Here is a 25,067-nt window from a genome sequence, read left to right on the forward strand (position 1 = left end):
AAATAGAAAGTCTTAGAGAGCTGTGGATATTGTAATGGATTTATTATTGTGACCCTCTTACCTACCCCCTCATGCTGTCTCTCCTTCTGGAGGGCCCAGAAGATAGTCTATGCTCCAACAACATCAAAAAACCCTGTAGTGGCAGTCATCTGCAGTCCAGAAGTGACAGTGGGGCGGTGCTTCCATTGAAATGGGCCTTTTATTTTCAATAAGTGTAATAAGATACCAGAGTGGTAGAGTTCAAGGAACAGTAATTAACTACCAGATGCAAATCAGATGTGCTCCCTGAAATGAACAACAGTGGTGAAACACAATCTCAGAGATCTCTGACAGTAACTAAGTAGTCATGATGTCTAGAAGGGGGAAATGGTTGGGAAAATTGAAGAAAGTCTGATTTAATCTGTATTAAATCATGGTTTTTCACTCAATTCCCAGAGCTACACAGCTTCATAGACCCAGAACCCCTTGAATGAAGAGGATCCAGGGTACTCTTGAGGGAGATCCCCGCAACACTGTCACAGATACGTGCTATACCTCTGTCTCCTCGCATTCCCAAAAACAATCCAGATTAGGTCTGGAAGACTGTACCTCGGGAAACTGGAATACCCAGACTTTGAAGGAGTAGATGGCTGGACACTGGTTCTAAAGGGATATTAATTCCAGAGGACTCAAATCTACCATAGTCCAACAAGTAGAGTGGAAATTAAATGCTATCAGGTGAGAAGTGCTGTTGTAGACTGATTCCATTTAAAATGGGCCCAGGGGATCTTAAAAGTCATGTTGTGGTTACTTCCCCAGGTTCTGAATGTGTATTTGGAATAAACATGGTCAGAACAGATAGCATCTCCACATTGGCTGAACTGAGAGACATTATGGAGCCAAGTGGAAACCCCTAAATCTGCTCCTCACTACTACTAACTCGGTAAACCAAGAACAATATGCATCTTACACAATCACAATTTAGTGGCATAATAAAAAATTTGAAAAATCAGAGGTGGTAATTTCTATTAAGGTCGCATTTAACTTGAATTGAGGCCTGTGCAGAGGTCAGAGAAGTTGGCAAAAAACAGAGGAATTATAGTAAACATAATCAAGTGAGGATTTGAATTGCAACTGCTAATCTGGATATAGATTCATCAAGGGAGCAAATCTATACAGCATCTGGCATCTATTACGTGCTATTGATCTGGCAATTGTATTTTTCACTGTATCACTCAGCGCGGAACGTTGTAAACTTTTATTGCATTACTTCAGAATCTTGAGATCTTTGAACCTCTTTTTTTCTCTACATAATCTAGTACACAAAGATCTTGATTGTCTTGAAATCCCATAGAACATCACACTGGTCTACTACACTGATAACATTATGCTGAGTATATTTGATTATCACGAACTAGCAAATACTTTAGATGCCAAAAGATTTGAGAAAATTGCATGGAACTTTAGGTACCTGCAAGCTTGGTGAAGTTTCTAGGTGCCCACTTGTCTGGGACTTATTAAGATACTCTCTCCAAGATAGGTTGCTGTACCTTGGACACTCTACTATGAAGAAAGAACCACTATGCTCCATGAGTCACTATCAATTTTGGAGGCAACCTACTCCAAAACACTTATCAAGTGAGCCAGCAACTTAGTCTGATAGGTTTGGATGGAGGACTAAAGAAAGGGAAGACGCTGCAGCAGACCCAGGCTGCATTGGCTGCATTGCAAGTTGCTCTGCCCCTCGGGCCTTATTACCAAGCAGATCCAATGGTGCTCAAAGAGTCTGGGGCAGGGGAATGTGGTATAGAAGATGTGGCAAGCCCTGTTAGAAGCTCATGCACCTAGGGTTTTGGAGAAAAGCCATTTCTTTTCCTCTTCTACAAATAGCAATTCCTCCTCTGAGATAAAACTCCAGGCTTGCTCTTGGGCACTGAGAACACCTCGTACATATTCCCTTTGAAAATGTAGCTGCCTTATTTGGGGGACTTTAAAAGGTAGATTGAGTGGGAAAAGCAGCAAGGACTTGGAACAAAGGCCTGGAGAAAGGAAAGCTCACTGTGCTTATGCAAGCCCAAGTTCCTAGGCAGTGTCCAGGGGTTATCCTGAGAAGCTATGTAGAGACCATATCATGGGGACTTGTCAACAAGAGTCTGAGGATCTAAGGATGCAGCGGCCCATTATTTCTTCATAGAAATAGTAACAATATAACTACCAAATGTGAAAAAAATGTGACCCATAACAAGAAGAAAATTTATCAAAAGAAGTAGGCTTAGGAATGAACTGGCAGATATTTATTTTAAAATAGCTATTATTAATATGGCCAAGGATTTCATTAAAAACGAAAAATAATGTGGATAGAAATGAAAGACATAAAAAGGAATCAAGTGGAAATTCTAGAGCTGAGAAGCAAAACATCTGAAATGGAAATTTCAGTGTAATAATAAAAAGCAGATTAAACTCTGCAGAAGGAAATATTAGTGATTTTGAAAACAGGACAAAATAAACTGTCAATCTCAAGTAACAAGACGAAAAAAGACCATAAAAATCCTTTACTTCAAGTTGTAACATGAAGAATATATCAAAGGAGTAAAATTAGAACTGTAGAATGACTAGATTATTTTATGCATAGAGTAACAGAAGTTCCTTTTTGTCACCAAATTTTTCTAACTCTTTGTGCTTTTTGACATGCACATAAATCCTTTTTGAAAAGATTCATTACTTTAAAAAATAAGTTAAATTGGGGCCGGCCCGGTGGGGCAAGCGGTTAAGTGCGCGCGCTCCGCTGCGGCGGCCCGGGGTTCGCTGGTTCGGATCCCGGGCGCGCACCGACGCACTGCTTGGTAAGCCATGCTGTGGCGGCGTCCCATATAAAGTGGAGGAAGATAGGCACAGATGTTAGCCCAGGGCCGTCTTCCTCAGCAAAAAAAGAGGAGGATTGGCGGATGTTAGCTCAGGGCTGATCTCCTCACAAAAAAAAAAAAAAAAAAAAAAAAAAATAAGTTAAATTACTTATAACCATCGTTGTTTATTGCTATATGTTTATATATTGTTTACTTTAAATATTTATGTCTGGAAACTTTTGATTAATACCTTGTCTTCTCTAATAACTATTCTTGATTGCACCTTTCCCAAATACAGTTTCTAAATTCAGAATAATACAACTATTAAGGTGTATTTTATGCCTAAACTCTTTTTGGGTTTCCTACAATGACCATTAGGTAACACAATGATTTGCTCCTTCATGCTTTAAAAAAAAAAAAGACAATAAAAATTAGTTGGTTTGTCTAAAATTCTCCACATTTTAGTTAAGTCAAAATTGTTATGAAAGCTCTGGAAATAACCTTATGCCAGTAAATTTGACAGCTTATATGAAGTGTTATTAAATATCTTATTGCTGTGTAACAAATGACCACAATCATCAGTGACTTAAAAGAATGATGTTAATATCTCAGTTTCCGTGTGTTTGAAATTCAGCACAGCTTAGCTGGTCCTCGGTTACAGGGTCTTTCAAAAACAACAATCATGGTGTTGGGCTCATCTACAGCTTCAATTGGAGAAGGATCCAGTTCCAAGCTCACTGACATCATTGTTGGCACAACTCAGTTGCTTGCTGTCAGACTAAGGGCCTTGGATTCCAATGGGTTGTTGAGGGAAGCCTGCTCTCAGATCACAGCCTGACAGCTTGCTTCATTAGAGTGAGCAAAGGAGAGAGAGTGCGAGACTGCCAGGAGGAGAGAATCGCAGGCTTCTATAACCTAATCTTGGAAGTGACGTCCCCTCACTTTTGCATGCTCTCTACCTAAAAGGCAAATGCTAAGTCCAGGGAACGTGAAGGGAGGAGACTACACACGTGTGTGAACACCAGGGGGTGGGAGCTGTTTTAGAAACTCTCTACTACTAAGTAGCTAATCTTTTTTAAAGAAATGAAGAACTAAAACTAGCATTAAGAAAATTAAAAGTGTTATAGCCCTATACTTACTGCAGAAATTAAATTCATAATTAAAAATTTTCTCACAAAGAAAAATGTAGTCCCAGATAGCTTTGATTTTCAGTTATTTCAAATATTTAAGGAAGACATATTATCAATTGTACACAAACTTTCTCACAAAATAGTATCCCCATTCATTTTGTGAGACCAGCATTACCATGATACTAAAACCTGGAGGACATTACAAGAAAAGGGAAATGAATAGATCAATGTTCCTCATGCATGTAGATAAAAATCCAGAGCAAAATATTAGCAAGTTACTAATACAGAAAAAGTAATATATAAAACATATTGTATTCCATTGTGGAGGTTATCTCTGGAGTGCAAAATTTAATTAACCTTTGAAGATTAATCAACTAAATAAACAGAATAAAGAAAAAAAATCATATGATTTTCTCAATATACGCAGCAACCATATTGGGCAAAATTCAGCAATCATGTCCTTGTGCTGAAGTCACTAGGCAAACTTGAAACAGAAGAGAATTTGCATAATTTGGTAAAGAGGACTGGACTAAGGAGTTGGGTGGTACATTAAGAAACGTATCTTGCAATGGTAGACAGCTGATATTGCACTGGGACAAAGATATTTGGCAAGAGTGACAACTTCATTCACACTAGTGATAAGTGGGGCTTCTCCAAAGGCCCTGAAACAATGCTGAGTGAAGCCTTGGTATTAAACAAGCCGACATTACTTTTATGATAAAATTTATCAAGCAAGAAAAAAAACAGTAAGAAAACTAGAGATGATAACAATAACAGAAAAATAAAATCTAATATACCCTAAGGAACAAAAGTGAGTGAATTACTCTTAGACTAGTGTATAAAAATCATCCACTGACAGTAACAACTATTATTGACACGTGCATGAAGGGAGACTGTTGCGGATAAAACATGTATTCCTAACATCAATTCATTGGGTCTTTGTTCTTTTTGCCTGAAATACTGGGGCTTGTGTTTTTCCATATCAATCAGATTTTTACTGCAGGTTTTCATGTAGCCAGCCCATATACTGATTTGCTGTTCTATAACCGATTTCAAGATACAGAAAAGAAATTGTTGCATGGAATGCACCCTCTATTTGGTTATGGGTCACCCGAACTCCAGCATTCCGAAGTCGAGTAACGTACATGAGTCCGTCATCTCTTAACACGTCATATTGACAAGTGATAACATAGGTCAGGGGTAAACCACTCAACTTGTCGTCATCGGCCAGCAAAGGTGAAGCCCTCACATCTAGGAAGCCTGGATATTTTTCAGCTAGTTCTGAACTACCATGAGTTGGATTCTTATACATGTGGCCTTTCTTAAACTTCTCAGGGAGTAAGGAACTCCAATTAACAAACTTGAACAGATGAACTGATTCCAGAGGTACCTGTTGGTTGGAGAGCATGGCTTTCTCGAGTGATCTATCTGTAGTAAAATACTCGCTCCAGAACCTGGCCGTGAGTGATTTGGACAGAACTGAAAAATGTGAATTTTCTCGATATGATGGTGAATCCAAATCAAAATTCTGAAGGGCAGGATATATTAAAGACTGGATCTTGAGTTTGATCTTGACATCTAGGTCTTCTAAGAGCTGAAAAAACAATTAGAATATGTTGCTTAAATAAATCACTTTAACTTAAAAAATAAAATAACTGCAATGCACAAAGTTATTCTTAAATTTAAAATCCCTAAAAATAAAACATAAATACACATCTTGATAAAAGTCTTAATATTAAACAATTTTTAATACTAGATGTTCATAAATTAAATGTAAGTTTTAATTTAAAAAAAAATCAGTATCACTCTCCTTAAAGAATGTGAGAGAGGATCTTTTGTTATAATGTGAATTTCATACTTAGGTAACCCAGACTTATAATCTGAGGCATCACATATATTGGATCCTCTTTCTTGTTATTAAGAATATTTCAAATATCTTAGTACATCAATGAGACTTGAGATATGGAGGAATGCTATTTCTTTTTTTTTTTGGGTGAGGAATATTGGGCCTGAGCCAACATCTGTGCCAATCTTCCTCTATTTCGTATGAGGAACGCCACCACAGCATGGTTTGATGAGCCGTGTGTCGGTGCATGCCCGGGGTCCGAACCCGAGAACCCCGGGCCACCAAAGCAGAGAATGCGAATGTAACCACTATGCTACCAGGCCGGCCCCTGCCATTTCTTTTTTGGCTCTGATACTAAAGAGATGTTAGATCTTGGATAAATCTAAATCATGCGGAACTATTAATTTTTAATTTTTTGAGCCCTGCTCTGTCATTTCTAGGTCTAGTTCCTTTCTTTTTCCAGGAACAGTAGAATTTTACAGTTTTCTTCAAGCTAATTTTCCTGAAATGTACTTCTGCTACTGGGACAAAATGATTATGGTACCAGTCAGAAAATATGTTTCTACTAACTCATGATTTTTTTTTTACATATTAATGTTTGCGTCAATTACTTACAATTTTCAGACTTTGAAAACGTTGTCTTTTTCCAAACACTACCAAGTCTATTTTGTATATGTCTGAAGCACTGACATACTCAGGAAGAGTCAAGCTGATTAGCACACAAAATCAGTATTGCTCTCTTATCAGTTAGAGCACTGGCCAGGACTTCAGGTACAATTTTAAATAGAAGTGGTGGTAATGTGTATCCAATTTCAAGATGAAAACTTTATTTTATTTTTTTTTGCTGAGGAAGATTCGTCCTGAGCTAACATCCATGCCAGTTTTCCTCTATTTTTTGTATGTGGGTCACCGCCACAGCATGGTCACCAACGAGTGGTGCAGGTCCACATTTGGGAACTGAACCTGGGCCACCAAAACAGAGCATGCCAAACTTAACCATTAGGCCATGGGGCCAGCCCCTCAAGGAGAAAACTTTTAATAACTAACTATTAAGTATGATGTTTCTTGTATTTCTGTTTACATACTTTTTCAAATTTAGGAAGTTCTCTTCTATTCTTAGTTTGCTAATTTGTTTCATCTATATAGATGATGAAAATTATCTGTAAACAATCTGCTTTTATTGAGATAATCATATGATTTTTCTCCTTTAAATTGTTAATTTCAAGAATTATAGTAATAGTTGTTCTGATGTTAAACTTACCACACTCTACTAGAATAAACTCAAGGTGATCATGATATATTACCCTTTTAATGTATTCCTCTATTATGTTTGATAGTATTTGAGTTTAGGATTTCACATCTATGTTCATAAATGTGAGTGCCTGTAATTTTTACTTCTCAAACTGACCCTGTCAGGTTAAGAATCAAGGTATGTTAGCTTCTCAAAATGCAAGTTTTCCTACTTTTTGGAATTTTTTTATTTTAGGAGTGGAGATATTTCTTTTTAAAATACTTTTTAGAATTTTTGTTTGAAGTTTGATCCTAGAGTGTGTGTGTGAAAATATATTAAAATTATCATTCAGTATATTTCATGGTAGTAGGATATTCCTTACTTTTTATTTCTTCTTATGTCAGTTCTTTTTTCAGTTAATCTTTCCATTTCAGCTAAATTTAAATGTATTGCAGTAAAGGTGATCAAAGTGTCCCCTGTTATCTGTAGGAGATACATTCCAAGACCCCAGTGAAAGCCTGAAACCGTGGATAGTGCTAAAACCTATGATACATACAGCCTTATGATACAGTTTAATTTATAAGTTAGGCACAGTAAGAGACCAAGAGCACTTTGGGGCCATTATTAAGTGAAATAGGGTTACTTAAACACAAGCACTGTGATGCCATGATGGTCAGTCTGAACCAAGATGGCTACTCACTGACACAGGAGGGTGGTGTATACAGTGTGGATATGATGGACAAAGTGATGACACGTGTCCCAGGCAGGATGGAGGACAGCACAAGACTTCATCACACTGCTCAGAATGGCACCCAATTCAAAGCTTATGACTTGTTTATTTCTGAAATTTTTCATTTAATATTTTTGGGCCACTGTTGACCACAGCTAACTGAAACCACAGAAAATGAAACTATGGATGAGGGGGGGGACTACTGTATTGTATTTTTAATATCTGTAAGTTATTTAGTTATATTCCTGTTTCATTCCCTATATTGGTTTATTATGATTTCCTTCTTTTTGCTTGGTCAGTCTCTCCAGAGATTAATCAATTTTATTACTTTTTTCAAGAAACTACTTATTTGTTGACTTTGTTGATCCTATTGTGTTTGTTTTCAATTTCACTTTTTTGTGTTCTCATCTTTCTCTTCTCCTTTTCTCTCTCATTTCACCTTTCCTTTTACTTTTGAGACACTATTTTTATTTTCTTAATTTCATGAAATGAATGCTTACTTGTTAATTTTAGTCATTTTTATATATTTATTTAAGACTGTATATTTTCCTCTGGATACTGATATAGATGTAAGCCATAAAGCATGATATGTAATATTTTAATTAGAATGCAGTTCCAAAATTTTCAAATTTCCATTATGATTTCTTCTTTCACACTTGGATTAATCAGAAGTGAGTATCTTAATTTCAAAACATGTAGAGTTTCTTAGTTATATTTTATCAGTAATTCAAAGCTTAATGGTAACTGTGGACAGAGGACATAACCAAAATAATTTGATTCCTCAACTTTTCCTGTGCATACAAATCATCTGGAATTCTTGTTAATGTACATATTGTTATTCAGGAAGCCTGTGGTAAGACCCAGGATTCTCTGTTCCTAACAAGCGCCCAGATGCTGCAGAGCTGCTATTACACAGCCTATGCTATGAATAGCAGGAGTCTGTATGATTTCAGTCCTTTGACATTGGTTGAGACTTGGCTTATAATCCCATGTATGCTTGATTAAAAAAAATTGTTTTGTGTGTTTGGAAACAATGTACATTCTGCTGTTTATTATTTTGTATTCATTAGTTCAAATTTGTTAGCCATGTTGTTCTAACAATTATTGAAAGAGGTTAGTAAAATTCTTCCATTTTTGCTGTTAACTTATCTATTTGTCCTTTGTGTCTATCAGTTTTGCTCTTTGCATTTTGAGGCTATGTTATTAAGTGCATATAAATTCATCGTTTTTTTTTCTTCTTCCAGGTGAACGGAATTATCATTAGGAATGTTGCACATTAACTCTAGTAATAGTTTTTGCATCTAACGTTATTCAATCTGATGATAAAACAATTATACTGTAATTAGTGTTTTCATGATATACATTTTCTACCTTTTGTCTTTCCATCTTTATACTTATATTTACATGCAAAACTTATATTTCACTGCATTCCATTTACACAACTTATGTTGGATTTTTAAATTGTATCCAGTTTGCCATTTTGTATCTTTTACCTAAAACTTTTGGTCCATTTACATTAAAATATTTGTTAATATATTTGGTTTAAGTTCACAATCTATTATTGTGCTTTCTGTTTGTCTCACCCATTCTATAATTTTTTTCTCTCTCTCTTGCAGTCTTTTGGAAGATTGTTTTATTATTCCATTTTCCTGTGATATCTTTTTATTTGTACATTCTTTTTGGAATTCTTACATTAGGTTACATTAGGAGTTAAAATAAAACTCATAATTTATCAATGTATAATATTAATTATATCTTTATTGTCCTCTTGGACAATAGAAACTTGTTAGAACACTTTAATGTCTTGATTATTCCCTTGATGTATTGGCTATTTTCATTGTGTATATTAATTTCTTTCTAATTTTAAACCTCACAGGACATAGTTATTATTATTTTATAAAGTCAATGCTCATTTTGGTTTATCAATATATTTACAACTTTTTTTGTGCTCTTTATTTCTTCCTGCCTCTTTGACCTTTCATCTTAGATTAATGTCCATTTATGCTTGAAATATCTTATTTAAAATCCCAGTGTCAGTATGCTGGGTTGTGAATTCTCTTGAATTTTGTTTGTCAAAAAATGTCCTCGTTTTGTCCTCAGACTTGAAGAATATATTCATATTAGCTTTTCTCACCATATTCTTGGTGTCTATTCTCTCTATTTTGTATTTTTGTATCTGTTCAATATTATGGATATTTCTCTGATCTATCTTCCAATTTTCTATATTGTTGTGTTGCAGTTAATATACTAACAAACACCTACCTTGCAACACCAAGAGTGAACCCTAGGTAGAAAAACAATGTTTCCTTAATTGTTAATTTTTACTCATGTACAAAAACAAGGCATGTACTCCCAATCCATAACCAAAAGTAAAATTTTGTTTTGACCAACACAATATTTGGATGTTTTCTATTTATTGGAAGATACGTTTTTCCTAATCATGAAATTTGACTGGCAATGACTGAACATTGTCATTTTTATAAACAAAATTAAATATACAAATTATTATTAGAAGTAAACTACGCACTTCCAGTGACTATGATGTATCGATGTAATTTCATTAATTGTAACAAATGTACCATCCTGGTGGAGGTTGTTGATCATGGGGGAAGCTATGCATGTGTGGGGGCAGATGGTATATTGGAAATTTCCTACCTTCCTCTCAATTTTGATGAGAACCTAAAACTGTTCTAAAGATATAAAATGTTAAAAAAAAACCTATGTTGAACATTTAATTTTTATGGTTAGTGTTTTCATTTTTTGAAGTTTTATTTATTTTTCAAATCTCTCACAGCACTTTTTATAGTTTCTCCTTCCAGGAACATATTCCCAAGGTTTAAAATATACTTTTATTTATATTAAACACATTCTATTAAAACATTCTTTTCTAATGATAACAATATCTGAATCTGGGTGATTTTTTTCCTGTTACCTAGTTCTTATTTCCCTCTTTGACTGGGTAGCTGCTTACCTTCAATTCTCTATTGATTATTGAAATTAAAAAAATTATTTTTAGAAATATCTTATAACCTAGGCTCTCATGTTGTCTTCTCCTAGTGATGATCTGTATTTGCTTCTAGCAAGCATATATACATGTATTATATTATATTACAATATATATAGTATTCTGAATATATATTCTAAATATACTCAGAGTATATACAATTTTCTCACTTCCTAATTATGGTTATTGCTATCATTTATTGATTTTCACTCATTCAAAAGGCCAGTATAGAGTAAACTGTATCAGAATTTTACATAAAAAAGAAGTATTAGAGTAGGAAATTGTTATTCTCAATGTTCCCTGAATAAGTAAAAGGAAAATTATGGATATATTTATAATTTAAATGTATGAATTAAATATTATTAAATGTAAGATTAAAAAGACACATAATAAATGAAAATGCTGAGCATCTTACTTGGTGAGTCACAGCTGCAGCTAAATTCCCTCCAGCGCTGTCTCCAGAAATACCGACTCTCCAAGGATCTACACCATAGCTTTCAAGAACTTCTGGGTGTAAAAACCATTTTAATACAGTATATACATCTTCAAACTGAACTGGAAAATGATACTTTGGGGCTAGTCTGCTGCTGTAGGTAGAAAAATAATGTTTCCTTAATCATTAATTTTTACTCATGTGCAAAAACAAGGCATATACTCCCAATCCGTAATCAAAAGTAAAATTTTTTTTTTTTTTTTGGTGAGGAAGACCAGCCCTGAGCTAACATCCGATGTTAATCCTCCTCTTTTTGCTGAGGAAGATTGGCCCCGGGCCAACCACCGTACCCATCTTCCTCTACTTTATATGGGATGCTGCCCCAGCATGGCTTGACAAGCAGTGCATCCGTGCACGCCTGGGATCCGAAACTGCGAACCCTGGGCCTCCGAAGCGGAGCGCGCACACTTAACCACTGCGCCGCCGGGTGGGCCCATAAAATTTAGTTTTTACCAACATGATATTTGGATGTTTCCTATTTATTGAAAGACATGTTTTTCCTAATCATGAAATTTGACTGGCAATGAATAAACATTGTAATTTTTATAAACACAATTAAAATTTTGAACACTCAATTTGGTTCAATCTTAGGGAAATACTCCCTAGTTGTTTTCTTTTCCTAGCTAAAAATTTTCCAGACTCATTTTATTTGGTCATTGCTACATCTTTTACAGTAATCAGTTATTATTATTACTTATTTGTATCTCCAGGATTACTTTTTCACCTTATCAAAATATTTCAATTTGACATATGACCATTGCTACATTTGTCCATATATTCTACATTTTCTTGGGTTTAAGTAGGTTCTCATAGAGAGTGTATTCGATAGAAAATTCAAACTCTTTTTCTCCTCTTCCTAAAGTGTGCTCTAGAATGTGATTTGAGATACGTTCTGTCTTAACTTCCACAGTCAATTTGGGTAATAGTTGATTTCATCGATAGATTACAAGATGCTAGACACCATTCCAAGCACTGTACATTTAATCCTCATATCAATGCTGAAAGATGCAAATTATTATTATTAGAAGTTAAATATTTTTCAGGTCACATAGTTACCAATTTGCAGAGCCTACGTTTTGTCCCAGTCCTCCAGCTCCAAATCCCTCATCCTCAATACTCTACTAATTAATGAGGAATAAAAATCCAGAGGTGGCGGTTAAGTCTATGTGATACTGTAGGTTAATTTCACTTCAACAACTTCTTGATTTGAAGGCTTTTGTTCCTTCTTGACCTATATGTGTATGTCGTTTCTTTCTGACGCTGAACTGGACAGCCTCTGACATTAGGTTTTTCTGTCCACACTCAGTGTCATCAGTGACGTAGATTAATTTTTAACATAATAAAGCACTCACTATACTTGAGTGAACGTTGGTATGTAAGGCATCTGGCCGAAAAACAAACCAACACAGCTCTTACTTGGCTGATATGACAACTGCATCTAGTCTGCCTGCTGTCCATCTTGACAGAAGGCCATAGGTGTTAAAAGCTGAAATAAAAGAAAAATGGGAATATTAATGAGAATCGGAAAATGATACTGTTAAGAATAAAATTTACTGTGATGACTTTATATGTCTCCCATTAATCTTGAGATACTACATGAAGAATAAATCTAATACTAGGTTCATGTTGATCGATGCACATATCACATCTCAGTAGAGAGCGGATTCTTCTTCTCAGCGATCCTTTCGCTGGCCGTTGGTCAGCTTTCCTTTCCATTTGCTCTTCCAAACCAGCTTTGTTTAGCTGCCCGTTACGTAACTGGCATGTAATTAGAGGCTGGGAATGCAAATTTGAAGAGACATGTTCTCAGACTTTAAGGAGCTCACATTTATGGCAGTAGGGGCAGAGATATAGGTCAACCACAGAAATAAAAAAATAGTTGCCTTAACTGAGGTGAGGAGAGAGTAGTGTTGAGATATAAGAGAGATCCCTCATTAATCTGCCTGGGGGTTCTGGGAAGAATTTAGGATGGATTTGAGTAGACTACAGACTGCAAGGTTATATATATGTTTTCTAAGAGAAGTGTGTTTATATGTGTGTGTGTATGTGCGTGTGTGTGTGTGTGTGTGTGTGTGTTGGGGGTCGGCACTCACACAGGGACAGCTTTATCAAAATGGTTTGAGGAGCAAAGCTTTGAGCAATGGGGTCCATTTAAAAGACAAACTTGTAAAAATTTTTTAGAAACACAACTTCATCAACAACATTGACAACACCTCTTACTCGTAGAAATCATTAAGCAACAACCCCTCAATTACTTTCTACATTCCCACTGCCAACAGTCTCTCCACTGAAGGCTTCTTTTTTCTTCCCTCTCACAGCAAGACTTGTCCCCTCTTCTGTGTGTGGCCGTCCTTTGCCCTTGGATCTCACTCCGGTTCCCTCCCATTGCGTTTGGGACTGTGCTGCCCCAGTCACCATCCTCGTTTCTCCACCACATTGGTACTTACTGCTTCTATTCAAGCCTCTCTCATCCTGAAATATACAAACAGAAGACTCTCTCTCAGGTCTGTATTTCCTTTTGGTCTCACTCCTTATTTCTCATTTTCCCTCCTCAATACAGCTTCTTGAAAGACTATAATCACTGCTTTAATTTCTTCATCTCTCCTCCACTATTCACCCATCATGCTTGAGTTAAGATCCTACCATTCTATAATTTCTGCCCTCACACAATCAACAAAAAGTGTCCAAGTCCAGGAGGCATTCTTTTAACACTTCAGGATTCCTCCATCATCGGTCCTGCTGATCCACCCTCTTTCTTCTTGTTCTCTTCTCTCTTGCTTTCCCTTTATCTCTGACCATTCTTGTCACCTGGCATGACTAAGTCACCTCTTCCTTCACTATTTTAGAACAGCTTCATGCCAGCACTCTCTAAGTCACCCAACCTAGAACACTGGCAATCAGAACCCCCCGTACACCTAGGTAACTGGGGCCCCTGCCCTGGGCCCACTCTTGGAAGGACTGTTTGGACTTGCTCTGGCTCCCTGCTCCATCACAGGGCACTGACCCAGGGGAGCAAACTGGCAAGCCGTCCCTTGTCAACCACACTCCTGGCAGCCCGGGCTTTGGCCTTGAACAGAGTCTCTCTACTCTTAATCTATTATCCTGTCCATTGCAATAATCCATGCCAGGGAAAGGCACTAAATGTCTTATTTCAACACAAAAACTGAATTATTTGTCTGGAGTGCATTTTGATCTGGGAAAGAGACAGAAATGTTGTTGGAGAAAAGAATGAAAAGGAAAAGACAACCCATGATTTAGCTCTATACCATGAAGCAGGAGGCAACTGAAGAAAGAAGACTCTACCTCAACATTTAATTTCCCAAGAGGAATCTTATAGTTTTTCCACCCCTCTCTGGGGACATTAGGAAAGCAGACTTGGAAAAGAATTATTTGAGTCTTGAAGGAAAAATAAGGCATTTCCAGCAATGTGTTGGCAAGTTCAAAATACAAAGAGATGTTTTATTTGCTAAGGAGCTTAATCTTCATCCTGTAAAATTTGTAAATTCTGTCAGTGAGTGGTAGGGTCAGAAGCCTGTAATTTTTGTAAAAAAAATGTTTTAAATTCCAAGTGTTAATAAACTTTTATTTAGGGGCCAGCCCGGTGGCACAGTGGTTAAGTGCTCGTGCTCCACTGTGGCGGCCCGGGGTTCGCAGGTTCAGATCCCAGACATGCACTGATGCACGGCTTGGTGCTGTGGCGGCGTATCATGTAAAGTAGAGGAAGGTGGGCATGGATGTTAGCCCAGGGCCAATCTTCCTTGGCAAAAACAGGAGGATTGGTATCGAATGTTAGCTCAGGGCTGATCTTCCTCATAAAACATATAAATAAATAAATAAAAAATAAACTTTTATTGATTCATGTTGTTTTAATGAAATGAGTTTCAGAAGCAGGAGCATGATATTTAATTTGAAGATTATGATATGAAAATAGTCAATTATACTATATAAAGTGAATTTCCAACATATCACACTTATCATTACTACCCAAACACCAACCACCTCCATGGATAAAAAATAAGTTCCTTCTTAATGATTCTGGGTTCCATTTTGGCACATATACACGGACAGGAATGTTGTTAAATGTTGTATCTCTCACGGTTACATTTTCATCTGATGTTGGTGGAACATCTTGAAAGCTTGAAATGATTATCATGAATTCTGTTAAGTGGTTTAGACCCAACATTTCAGCAAGACGGTCTTAAGTGAAACACACACACGTACACATACTCATTCTAAGTGTCAAAAATGTTTTTTTCTCTATAATTTTATTTATTTATTTATTTTCCCCCAAAGCCCCAGTAGACAGTTGTATGTCATAGCTGCACATCCTTCTAGTTGCTGTATGTGGGACACGGCCTCAGCATGGCTGGAGAAGCGGTGCGTTGGTGCGCGCCTGGGATCCGAACCTGGGTCGTCAGCAGCGGAGCACGTGCACTTAACCGCTAAGCCACGGGGCCGGCCCTCAAAAATGTTTTTGAACAAAGAAGTGCACATTAATATTCGATATGACCCAAAGAGTCTTCATTACATACTCTCAGAAAATTCTGCCATGATAGCACCAGAAAATATAGATATCCAGATGCTGAGTTACCATAAATGAGACTAGTCCTTGCTTATGCATTCACCCAATAGGAATATTATGGAATATATAATTGTGTGCTAAACACTGTGAATACTCAGCAGAACCAGGCAAGCTCCTCATTCTCAAATAGATCAGGGCCAAATGGAAGACCTAAGTTATAAAATATTGGGGAAGGAAAAGGGTTTTTAACTTGTAGTTGAACTGAGACGTGAAGGGAAAATAGAGTTTGGATGATCAACTGAGCAGAAGGCCTTTTAAGCAGATTAAATGAGCTTAACCTGGAGAAAAACAAAAATGTAGTGGTAGAGAAGTGCAAGTTATCTGGTATCACTACACTTCCTGGAAACAAGAAGACGCAGGAGAGGAAAGAGCCCTTAAGAAGAGTTTACTAAAACATACAAACACATTTTAAAAAGCCCAGAAACTATGATAGAAATATTGATAAAATCAGTTTGGTTAAGATTAAGAATTTATATTAATCAGAATATCTTATAAAGTTATTGAAAATATGAGCCACAATGTGGCTAATGATACTTGTAATACATTTAAATAAGAAAATACTAGTATCTAGAATATACAACAAACTCATAAAAATAAGAAATAGATCAACAATTCGATAGACAAAGTGGACAGAAGACGTCATGACTCCAAGACTTCAGTTGTTTCATGAAAGGCCTAGAATGATTGGGGCTCCAAGGATCAAAAATACTCATTTTTCAAATATATAATTCAAAAGGTATGGCTTCTAAGACAAGAGGGTAGAATAAGCACTGTTTTAACCACCCCTCATTTGTCCAAATTTTATTCAAATTGTAAATTGGTAAAAGAGAAATCTTAAATACAATGATGTTAAGGAAAAGAAATATATTTATATAAGCTTCTGAAAAGAGTTTATACCTATAAGGAATAAATACAAACATTTCATAATGACAGAAAGGCCAGTTTTCCAAGAAGACATAGCAAACCCTCATGTACATGCCTACAGCAACAGGGCTGAAAGAAGAAATAGAAATATCCAAATTATTAGTTGGAGATTGATACCCCTATCTCATTAGTTGATAGAGTAAGTAAACAAAAATCAGAAAAATAAACAGAAAATTTGAAGAAAACTATCAACCTAGCAAAACTAATTGACACATTGAGAACATCCCCCACGATGACAGGAGAATACACATTCTTTTCAACTGCACGTAGAACTTTCACAAAGATGTACCATGTGACAAATTTGGGAAAACAATCTCAACAAGTTAAAAAGGATTGAAATCATACAGAGTATGCTCTCTGTCCATAATATAATTAAAATAAAAATCAGAATCATAATGATTTATGGGAAATCCCCAATTATTTGGAAATCAAACAACATACTTCTAAGTAACTCATTGGCCAAGGAAAAGATATCTCTGGGGAAATTGGAAACTACTTTGAACTACATGAAAATGAAAACGTAGCATGTGAAAATTTGTGGAGTGCAGATAAAACGTTGATTGGAGGGAAATTTATAGCTTTAAATGAGTACTTTCGAAGAGAAGAAAGGTCAAAAGTAAGCGATCTCAGCTTCCCCCATTAAGAACTTAGATACAGAAAAGCAAATTAGACACAAATTATGGAGGAAGGAGAGACTAGAGAAAAAAATCAGAAATCAATAAAATTGAAAATAGATAAACAAAACTAAAGATCAATTCTTTGAAGAGAAACCATAAATTGATCAACCTCTAGTTAGACTTCTCAGGAAAAAAAAACACAGAAGATGCAATTTACCAATATCATACATTAGCGAAAGGACATCCCTTTAGATGCTCAGGCTTGCAGGTCTATGGGACAGCAGGCAGTGTGTGCTAAGATCAGTTGCCCAGGCCACTCAGCATGTGTGCAAATGCAAACAGGGAGCAGTTCAGGGCACAGCGTGGCCTGGAGGGATTGTCTGGGGCCTGGATCTGAGGAAAGGAGAGGCTCTGCAAGGGTGCAGCGTAGGGACTGTTGTGGGAAGCTGGCTTGCTCCATTCATCCTCAGATGCCACAGATATTTAACCTCTTGCCTGAGCACTGGGACAGGAACTGTGGGTCTTCAACCAGTTAAACTTTCAGCGAATTATTACAAAATAAAAATATATACATAGACATTGCAATAATGCATAGCAGAACTTAAAGAATTCTTCAAATAATTTAGTCTCTGATTTTGAAAACTGCTACAACACTGCAAAGCATATATCCAAAGGCTTAGAAATAGAAAATAAATTTAAAGATTGCTGTATTTGTTAGAAAAGACCACTATCTTCATATGAAGCTTTGGATGAACCAATTAGTAAAGAGGAAGACATTTTTTAAATTAATTTTTCTTTTCAATTGAAGATAAAGCAATAGGATGCATAAATGGGCATTTTGAATTATAAGCAGTTTCTTGGACAACCTCCACAAGTTATCAGTAATGTCAGAGAAAATGTTAAAATTCCATTGTATAAATGTACATTTAAAATTAAATTCAGACTTACATGAAACTGATGTATGAAGAGTTAAATCTTTTTAGAAAAATTATTCCACAAGAATCATCAGTTCTAGGTGTACTGAAATTTATATTTTGAAATAATTGATCTGAAATGTATCCAATGTTGTCACTGCCTATAAAATACTCTTCACAGCTCCACTAACAGTTGCATCGGCAGAAATGATCCTTCTCAAAGATTATTAAAAATTAATTGTGATCTTGCATTTGCCAAGAGCAACTGATTTTATTTTATAATTATATAAAATAATTATAAATATAAGAAATTATAATTTATACAATATAATATATTATAAATTATAATTATATAATCATATATAAGAAAAATTTTATAATTAATCAAAATATTACATTAATAAATTATTATTCATTATATTATATAAAATTACATCAACATATATTTTTGCAATTTCTAACTTTGTTACTCATATGCCACTATTACCCCATTATATTTCGTAAGTAATAAAATGTTAAAGGAAAAAGCTTTATAACTTAATATCTTTAACTGCAATTTTGTTCCTGTGTTTTAAACAAGGGGACTCATATTTAATTTTGCACTGGGCTCTACAAATTACCTAGCCAGCTCTGCTATGTAGTTTGAAATGCACATCTTGGATGATATAGGTGTGCAGATCAGGAGCTAGACTATGATGATGCTTTCATATGGAGCATATATGCTAGCCCATATCATGAACACCAACGTGCCTATAAAAACAGCAACAAAGTTGACAGTTACAAAGGTGAAGGCATCCGATATCTTCTTAACCTCATGTAAGCATTCCCAGACTTGGCACACAGTAGTCGCTGTATGACTCACCTTAAAGGCTACCTCTGGGAGAGAAAATCTTTATTTCCTGAGCCTCTCAGGCAGAGTCTCAGGGCTCCCTGATGAATAGCGTTAGTGTCCAGTCATGAAGTTAGCAGACAAATTAGTGTCCCCTCCCCAGTCCATAACCTCTCCTGCTTTCCTTCATACAACTTGTAGTCGTGCCAGTGAGAAATGCTGGGGGTGATGTTAACAAACTGTCTGAAATTTAAATGGCTGTAGTGATGTGCTGCCTCGATTTACAGCAGGTCAGTCCTGATTTAGCAGGTTTAGTGTTTTTCTACAGCAATAAAGGTAGATTTATTAGGTGGCCTCTTTGTTCCCTAATATCCAATAACAGTACATTTCACAAATTATACTTTCTTGGGTCACGCTGTTTGACCTAGACGAGGTACATCAAATTTGTTGTGTCTCTATTCAATTAGAACTCTTCAGCGTCTATGATGTCAGAGATATCACAACCTGATATTCCAAGTTTGTGAGCAGATTCCAAGATTCTCAGAAAGAGAGGAAGTCATTTACTGAGAAGCAGAGTTGAAATTGGCAAGAATCATATAAATCCAAACTAGAATATTTTCCCAAGCTTGGGGAAGAGCCTTGATTTGCTACTGGAAACATAATTAATCATTGGCATCTATTAGTCACACAAAATCTAGATTTAGTTATCATTTAAATTCCAAAAGCATTTCCCTGAACAATTTTGGGACTTTAGCTTCATCTTTATCACAGCCGAAAGTTTGGAAGTCATAGACATTCACCGACTGGGTGATGCTCCTTTAAATGCAAGTGAACCTTTAAACATAAGAAAAAAAATCCAGGACTTGGGTTCATGGTGGGCTCCTGGGACAGTTTTCCAGTCTTCTTGAGTACGGTGCTCCGGACTGCCATTTTTGCTCTGATTTTTGGCCACTTGCTGTGCATTTAAGGGAATGTGACCCCTTTCTATGGAATGCACCACCATCCTTTTTCCTAGAGCACTGTACTAGTCACCATGCTATCTTTATCTAATATTTTTTGGTGGATAATGTAGGAGGCATTTCCTTTTGACACCTTCTTAGAGGCCTGACTTGCATGAATCTTTTATATTGATCTCAAATCACTAGCGACTTTAAAAGAAATAGTACTGAGATAGCAAGCCGGAAAAAGCAAAGTTCAATCTATATCTCTCATTTTTATTAACATAAATTCCAATTGGAACAAAGATTTAAATCTGAACAGGAAATCATGAAGGCGCTGGAAGAGACTCTGGGTGAATTCTACCACAATTTGGAGAAGACCTCTCTAACTATTTATCAAAGTCTAGAAGCTATAATTTAAATGTTGATAAATTATAATTTTTTTTTGTGAGGAAGATCAGCCCTGAGCTAACATCCATGCCAATCCTCCTCTTTTTGCTGAGGAAGACTGGCTCTGAGCTAACATCCATTGCTAATCCTCCTCCAGTAGATAGTTTTATGTCGTAGTTGCACATCCTTCTAGTTGCTGTATGTGGGACGCGGCCTCAGCATGGCCGGAGAAGCGGTACATTGGTGTGCGCCCGGGATACTAACCCGGGCCACCAGCAGCGGAGCGCGCGCACTTAACGGCTAAGCCTCGGGGCCGGCCCCGATAAATTATAGTTTTTAAAATAAGAAGAATAATAAAAAATACTTCGTTGTGGCCAGTTTATTGTATTAAAGACAAAAGACAAACTGGGAACAAAATGTGCACTTTCTTCCACAAAGGCCTAATCTCCCTAGTATAGAAAGAAAGAAAAAAGAACAAAAAGTCAATTAAAAATTAGGACTAAGAAGCTTTCTTTTCAGATAATTCAAGGACAAGAAATGCAAATTGCTCTTAAATGTAAAAGATTCTAAAACTTACTCTTAATATGAGAAACACAAAATCAAATTGTACTACGATAGAATTTACCATTTTTACTAGAAAAACAAAATCCAGAAGAATTACAACACACTTCATTAAAAAGCTAAGACACAGATATTCTCACGCCCTGTTGGTAAGAAAGGAAAATTGTTACAGGGCAATTTTGCAATAATTAGCAAAATTACAGTTGGTCCAACAATTCTACCTCATGGGTTTATCATAGACAAAACCCAGCCTCCAAATGTTATTCATGTACTATTATTTTATTGTTTATGGTAACAAAACACTAACGAGAACAAAAATTTCCACCTAAATAGGCCTGATTAAACAAACTATGTTTTATGCACATAATGAACCCTATGAAGTATACAAAAGAATACATATATGTGTATATATATATATATATACGTATTTATATATATATGTAAAGAGAGAGAGAGAAGGTTAATTTTGTAGTGGTGTAGGGGGAGACTTAGAGGAAATAAACAGAGTCAGGTTCCCAGCACAGTAGTCAGTCATAATAGAGATACAAGAGGGTCATGATTCCACTGCCACTAACCACACCACTCATGGTTTTCATTAGGCATCTTGCAATCAGTCAATCTACAGTACATTTTCATAAGAACCTACTTGCATGTCTACAGCGTACACTCCAAGTACAATATTAATGCTTAAATGTCATAATTACAGAGTTGCTCAAACATATGACTTCTGAGTTTTATGTAAGTTTAAAATGACACATATGTAGAAAAAGTAAAACAAAAAGTTGTCACCTATTTATTTTTCACTTTACTGCTACTAGAATGGGTCATTTTAGAAATATAACCTGAACGCCTCCGTGGTCATCCTGTTAGTGGTCTGTTTTGAGATCATTCAGAGATATTATAAAGAAGTCAGCAGAATTTCACGAGAGGAAACCAAAGGCATGTAGATCTTAAACAAAAAACAAAAACAAGAATTTCAGAAAACTTGCCTCTCTTGGGTAATAAACATTACATTTTCACTTACCAAATATGATATTGTTTTGAAAACAGCATTAAGCAGTATTATTTTCCATGGTTCCTCAACATTATCTGGGAGGGGTATTTAGATATAAGATGCTATGAGGATTCCCAACATCAGAAAGTAAAAGGATTTTTGCCCATATTGTAATTCTTTCGTTTCTTCAGTAAGACAGTACTATATTTCATTTCAGTGCCTGAAACTAAATAGACATTGGTCAAGCCCCACCCAGAGCTATTATCTAACTTCTAGCCACAGAGTTCACTATTAGCATAACAGGTTGTCAGGTGGCAAGTTCAAGGAGTAGTGCTGCAAATAGGGCTCAAATTCAGTGTGCACTTTGTAAAAGAGAATACTCATATTCTGGGGAATTCTGTTAAATCTGCCAGCATTATTATATCTTCAGATAGTCACTGGACAAAAATCTGTGGAACACCAACTTAGAGAAGAGTATGCTAATTCTCAAATATTCTCGGAAATATAGTAGAAGTACATTCACCCTAGGAGAGAGAAAAGCAAAGAGATTTATCAAAAAGTTTTGATATATTTTTAATGATATATCTTTATCTTTATTATATCTTTAATAAAAGCCAAATAATTATATGCAAATTGAAGTTAAGTACTCTGCGTGATTGGAGTGGTTTGGAGTGAATAATGGAGAACCTGGTTGCAAAGGTAACTTTGTGTCAAGTCTCAGGAAGGGCCACGGTTTGGTAGACGGGATCCAGATAAAGGATCTTGTAAATAAAAGGCACTGCAGTAGACAGTGCAAGCCCAATTTTTAAAGTGCATTTCTCAGCTTAATTGCTCTTTCAAACTCTATCTTGGTTAATACATAACCCCGATTGATACGTTGTTAGATAAGTCCACTGAATTATACCGGAGAAGAAGGTGTCCTAGGTATGTCCTTAAGCTAAATCTGCTGACTTTATCATAATATTTTTTTCTTTGTCACTGTTCTACTTTCCAGAAAAACAAGAAAAAGAATTCGGATAATCACCTTTTTCTGTGTTGTCAAAGGAAATCCTGCATGGAGGGTGGGTGATATGAAAGGAAAAATTTCAACTTACAGCAGCGCTTGCCCAGGAGAGAATCAGAACTTAATGCTGCGTTTCACTACAACTCTCCTGACACTAATGGTCTTAAAGAACCATGAACTTTAAGTAACTTTGACCTGAATCTAGCTGAAGATTCTTTCCTGACTATGATCACTGGGACTTGTTTTACCAATTCTGTACAGACATATGGACTCATCTGTACTATACAGAGAGCTGGTTTTCAATTCTTAATTACCACAGCCATTGGATACCATGCCCCTTCACTTCTTAGTACTTAAAAATGTCTTCTTTTCCTCCTCAGGAAATTATTTAGTGAATTTCTTGTCTGATATGTGTACTCTGCCTGGCATTTAACTCAGCACTAAAAAAAAAAAAAAAAAAAACCCGAAACCCAATAGTCTCTGTTTTATGATTTGATTGTAGGGAGAGCAGTGGACAGGAATAAATGGCAGCTGAAGGCCCAGGAGAAAATGTTTGAAGATCACCTATCACATTTCTCTCTATTCTTTCACTCTTTATTTTTCCTTGCTCACCACAGTTTCTTTTACATAGTTTAATTTAAAGAACATTAGAGTGAAAATTTGTAATGTCACAGTAATAAATATAAGTAATAGAAATTGTGGGCTATAAATTCCTTTCAAAAAAGCAAACCTTTCTCAGATAAAATAGATACGTGAAAGTTAAACTTCGTTATTCAGATTCTCCTCTTTTGTGAAATTTCTTGAGGAACCTCCATACTCTTTTCCATAGTGGCTGCACCAATTTACATTCCCACCAACAGTGCACAAGAGTTCCCTTTTCTCCATATTCTTGCCAACACTTGTTATTGCTTGTCTTTTTGATAACAGCCATCTTAACAGATGTGAAGTAATATCTCATTCTGGTTTTGATTTACATTTCCCTGGTAGTTAGTGATGTTGAGCACTTTTTCATGCACCTGTTGGCCATTTGTATGTCTTCATTAGAAAAATGTCTATTTACATCCTTTGCCCATTTTTTAATAGAGTTAAATGTTTTTTTGCTGTTGAATGATATGAGTTCCTGGTATATTTTGGGAATTAATCCCTTATTGGATATGTCATTTGCAAATATTTTCTCCCATTCCATAGGTTGCCTTTTCATTTTGTTATGGTTTCCTTTGCTGTGTAGAAGCTTTTTAGTTTGACGTAGTCCCAAATTAGTTGTTTATTATTGCTTCTGTTGCATTTGCTTTTGGTGTCAAACCCGAAAAATCATTGCCAGGACCGATATCAAGACATCTGTACTCCAATGTTTATTGTAGCATTATTCACAACAGCCAAGATATGGAAATAACCTAAGTGTCTGTAACAAATGAATGGATCAAGAAAATGTGAAATGTATATGGAATGGAAAATTATTCAGCTTTAACAAAAGAAGGAAATCCTGTCATTTGCAACAACATGGTTGAACCTGGAGGGCATTATGCTGAGTGAAATAAGCCAGACAGAAAAAGACAGATACTTCTTACGGATACAGATATCACTTATATGTGCAATCCATTTAAAAAAAGTCAAACTCAGAGAAACAGAGAGTAGAAAAGTAGTTGCCAGGGGCTGGGAGTTGAGGAAAATAGGGAGAGTTTGATAAAAGGGTATAAACTTTCAGTTATAAGATGAATAAAGTCTGAGAATCTAATGTGAAACATGGTGACTACAGTTGATAACAATGTTCTGTATAATTCAAATTTGCTAAGAAAGTAGAACTTGAATGTTCTCCAGAAAAAAAGAGGTAAGTCTGTGAGCTGATGGCTGTGTTAATTAACTGGATAAAGGAATCCTTTCACAATGTGTTCGTACATCGCATCATCACATTGTGTGCTTTAAGTATCTTACAGTCTGATCTCTCAACTATCTTCAATAGGGATGAAGAGCAGATTGCTTTCTTAGCTGCAGTACTCTCATTTTGAATGGAGCTCCTCCCCACCGTATGGAGGGTGTTTTTGTCGCTGCTGTTTGGTCC

The 25,067-nt window shown here is 36.0% G+C and overlaps 1 protein-coding gene across 1 annotated transcript; it reads right to left on the reverse strand.

Annotated features, from left to right (window-relative positions):
- Nucleotides 1-4,946: 4,946 nt before the first annotated feature.
- On the reverse strand, nt 4,947-22,146 carry LOC131411361 (arylacetamide deacetylase-like). Its single transcript, XM_058550135.1, is given in 5 exon segments — nt 4,947-5,546; nt 11,179-11,350; nt 12,673-12,742; nt 15,226-15,453; nt 22,032-22,146. Coding segments are annotated over 5 exon segments (1,185 nt in total).
- Nucleotides 22,147-25,067: the final 2,921 nt, after the last annotated feature.

The sequence above is a fragment of the Diceros bicornis genome, chromosome 2 (genome assembly GCF_020826845.1).
Source record: "Diceros bicornis minor isolate mBicDic1 chromosome 2, mDicBic1.mat.cur, whole genome shotgun sequence".
Classification (NCBI taxonomy): Eukaryota; Metazoa; Chordata; class Mammalia; order Perissodactyla; family Rhinocerotidae; genus Diceros; species Diceros bicornis.